Here is a 3,863-nt window from a genome sequence, read left to right on the forward strand (position 1 = left end):
TTATTTGTATTATGGATTGTATTTCTTGCTCTCTATTTTAAAATTTTCCTGTCTTTTTCAATAGTGTTTTTTCTTATTGAATTTCCATTTGCTTAATTATTGGTTTTTGGGTTTTTCTTGGAAACTTTTACAAACATCCAGACATTTCTTTTCTTCTATATCCACTCAAAGCTTTGCTGCTTCTACCGTTCCCTGGAGGCTGATGAGTAAACAGGAAGAGTGGTTAGCGGTTTGCCTCCATTTTTGGAGCTCAAATATCAAACGTACAGGGCAACAAGAACTCCTGAGGAATGGAGTTTAAATGTGAATCAATGGTAGTTTGAATTATAGGAAGCAAACAAGCAAATAAAGGGTCACCAAATCAAGGTTATTTCTAAATGTGAGTATTAATTAATGTGTGTACATGCTAATGCGGCTAAATGGGGAAGGGAGTATTCTTTTGTGAACACTATTATTAGAGAAACATAGCTAAGTTGTTGAAGATCATGACATGTCATAAATGAGAGAGAGAGAGAGAGTTGTGACATGTTGATAGGGATCATGTTGATTCTCTTATCTTTATTTCAAAGTCCATCTTTGAACACATCTCAATCCAATAAAGTTGAGGATGACATGTGTTAGTCTTAATAGATGTTCCCACCATTCTCAAGTGGACAGAGAGTTTTTGCTTTCTGGATTTTCTCCATTGTTTCCCCTTTTTTTCCCCCTTCTCCTCTTCTTTGGGATGGGGGTATTCTCTTCTTTTGGTATGGGAGTAATTGAACGAATGGTAATCAGGTCAACGATGGTGGCCAGTCTCCGCTGTCCCATTTCATCCCAAAGAATACGTGGTTGCTCATAAACTTTTTATTTTTTTTCCTCTGGTGCAAAAGTTAGTTTGGATTTTTGCTATCATGTCTGATCCTGCTGTATTTTGACTTCTGAGATTCCTTATGTGTGACCCTACTTGTCCGCAGAGGCTTAGCATTATTCATCAGTTTAATCGGGGATTGGACATCTAGATCATTGATAGATTGGAATTTTCTTCTGGTTGAAGTTTGATCACACCATAATTCAGTTCCACACCATACTAGTAAAAGTCCACACCAGATACGGTAACAACGATTCAGTCGTTTTCTTTTCCAAACTTGGCAAATTAATTCACCCTGGAAACAACCTTTTGACATAAATTTGTAAGACATGAATCTGTTTGTCTAGGAGAAATGAGTACAGAATCTGGCTGATGCTAGGGTAAAACTACAGGAAGAAGGTTATCTAATCTGGTCGGAGTTAGTGTTTTTACTTCTTAGTTAAAGATGTCTCTAATAATATTTTAAGCTGTTGGTCCTATCCCACCAAATCAAGAAATGATATCCCCACGAACTACTCTAACAGAAAGAAATCCTTGAGATTCCACTCTGTTTACGATAGTACAAGTATAAGGTCAGACAGACAGAATTTATGGAGCTCAACAGTTGGCCATGGCAAGCATCTGCTGTCCCTTTGTCTACTGTTTCAGAATTCAAAGTCCATGTTCAATGTGATACACCAAGGATGTCCTCAACTAGAGAAACAGGAAATCTAAGCATGGATGTGATAGTCGGCAATGCAAATTTGCAGTGAGGAGAGGCAACTGTGTTGTTATATTCAAATGTGTAGAAATGAGAAACATCTTTTTAATCATGGAGATATTTAATTCTGTGACTCCAAAGGGAAACTAATTTATGTTGGGATGTTGAGGCCATGTGCTTAAGCCAGTGAAAAAGCAGAGGGTTTTCACTTTCTCCCTTCTCTCGTGGGGAGAAGATTTGTGCTTGCTTTTCCTTTTTCACCTTTTCTATTCCGACTTTCTGTATTGCTTTAACGGTTCACTGTGTGAAGATAACATTGAATCTTCACTCTTGACATAACTTTAATTTTCACCATCTTAGGACTGTTTTTCCATTATTCTTTTCAAAGGCTACCAAACATATGGAATCACCATCATCACTATCAGAAGAAAATATAACTCGAATATTCGATTTGAACCCCCCCAAACCATTAATTACAATTTGAAAGATGATAATGAGCTACAATATGAAGCCATTGGCAATGGCTTGCTTAGTTTTCAAACTAGTAGTTTCATACACTGGCAGCTCCTCTCTATACCTTCCAATTCCAATGAGATGATCCAACTCAAAAAGATCAGAGCTTGAATAACTCAAAGCGTCGTCTTCTTCTTCTTCATCATCATCCTCATAGTCGTCAACAAAGCCTCTCAAATCCAATTTACCAGTACCCCTCCGTTGATAACTCCTTAGATAATCTCTTGCCTTATTGCTAACTCCTGATTCTTTCTCCTTAACAAAATTCTTCAGCTCCTCCTTTCTTGAAGAACTTTTAACATTCTTTTGAACAGTTGAAGTTGGCATTAAACTTGGATCATCTTCATAAATACATTTATGGCCACAGGGTCTACAATCTTCATCAACAATGACACTAACTGGACAAAATCTAACTGACCTTTTCTTGCCATTGCTATACTTATTACCTCTTGCAGAAGGTGTTTTGCTCAAACAAGACCTGGAAAAGGAAGAAGCTGATGAACATGTAGTTTTTGATTTGCGATCAAAACTTACATCATCTGAAACCCCAACGGAGCACATCTTCACTTTCTTCGCATTGGCATTGAAAATGGAGTTTAAGAAGTTAGTGATACGACCACCAGGAGAAATCGGCTGCTTCACTTTCTTCAATTCGCCGTATATTTTCAAGGCTTTCAGTTTGGTCTTAGAAAAGCCACCACCTTCACGCTTGGCCCTTTGTTGATTGTTGTTGTTGTTGTCAAAGTTTCTTTGTTCAAACTGCTTAGACTTTTCGGGTTTAGCCGGTGTTGATCTTCTTGATTTCTCTTTGTAACTTGACTCAGCTTCGGATGACGAGAAGATTCCTCCACTGCTAGAATCCGAGGAACTTGAAGTTGAGTTGAAATGCACAGCTGAGCCATAACCACTTTGCTTCTCAACCCAATCCTCAATCATAATAGCACGTCGAAGACTGGAAACCCTTCTCTCTTCTTCCGAAGGTGCATTGTTCTGCTTCTTAACAAGGGTCGTTTTTGTTTCCCTGTAATGACACAATGTTGCTTCATCTCCATTAGCTGATTCATCAATGGAACGATAAATAGCATCAAGAAGACTAGAAGAGAAAGAAGGGGTTTTTCTTCTTTGAGGAACCGCAGTCTCTCTGACGGAACCCTCTCTTCTATACATATTTTTTGCATACACACAAAAGAAAAACAGAGGAAACAGAGGTTTATATAGGGAAAAAACAGAGGAATGAGATCAAAGAAGGAAAACAAAGAGAGGACAGTAAGGGGTTAGTTTAAGGGTGGCTAAGGGCTTTAGTGTCTGCTTGGAGAGTGTCAAAAGCTGCAAAGACACATTAAGTAGAATGCAAGTAGATCATGTGAAAGAACAAAGAAAGAAAGAGAGAGAAAGGGAAAGGAAATAGAAATAGGAAATTTCCTCAACATGAACTGGACTGTTTTTGTTTATTTTTTCTATTTCTGTATTGTGTCTTTTGTGTACGGCACTGAATAAACATAGATAAGCATGAAGCAGAAGCGAGAGAGAGAGAGGATTTGGACTGTGAAAAAGGCAAAGCAAAGCAGAAGAGAGAGAGAGAGAGTTGTGTACTTGTTGGTGTTGCTGTGGAAAAGTTTTAAAGGAGAGTGCCGCGCGTGCGGGTAAAAATTTTAGCTGTGGGGTGTGGGGTGCCAGGCTGTGGCAGGGTTGATTGTTGGGTTCACTTTTTTTACCAGTTTGCTGTCTGTCTAAGATACTCTTTTTCTTTTAGTCTTTTTACCAGTCTGATGACGTCGTCCAAGGTCAGTTTTTTAATTG

The 3,863-nt window shown here is 38.4% G+C and overlaps 1 protein-coding gene across 1 annotated transcript; it reads right to left on the minus strand.

Annotated features, from left to right (window-relative positions):
* Positions 1,950–3,458, minus strand: LOC18588320 (protein BIG GRAIN 1-like C). The gene has a single exon (XM_018126743.1). It carries the CDS (start codon positions 3,228–3,230, stop codon positions 2,049–2,051), a length of 1,182 nt encoding a protein of 393 aa, XP_017982232.1. The 5' UTR covers positions 3,231–3,458; the 3' UTR covers positions 1,950–2,048.

Source organism: Theobroma cacao, chromosome 9 (assembly GCF_000208745.1).
Source record: "Theobroma cacao cultivar B97-61/B2 chromosome 9, Criollo_cocoa_genome_V2, whole genome shotgun sequence".
NCBI lineage: Eukaryota > Viridiplantae > Streptophyta > Magnoliopsida > Malvales > Malvaceae > Theobroma > Theobroma cacao.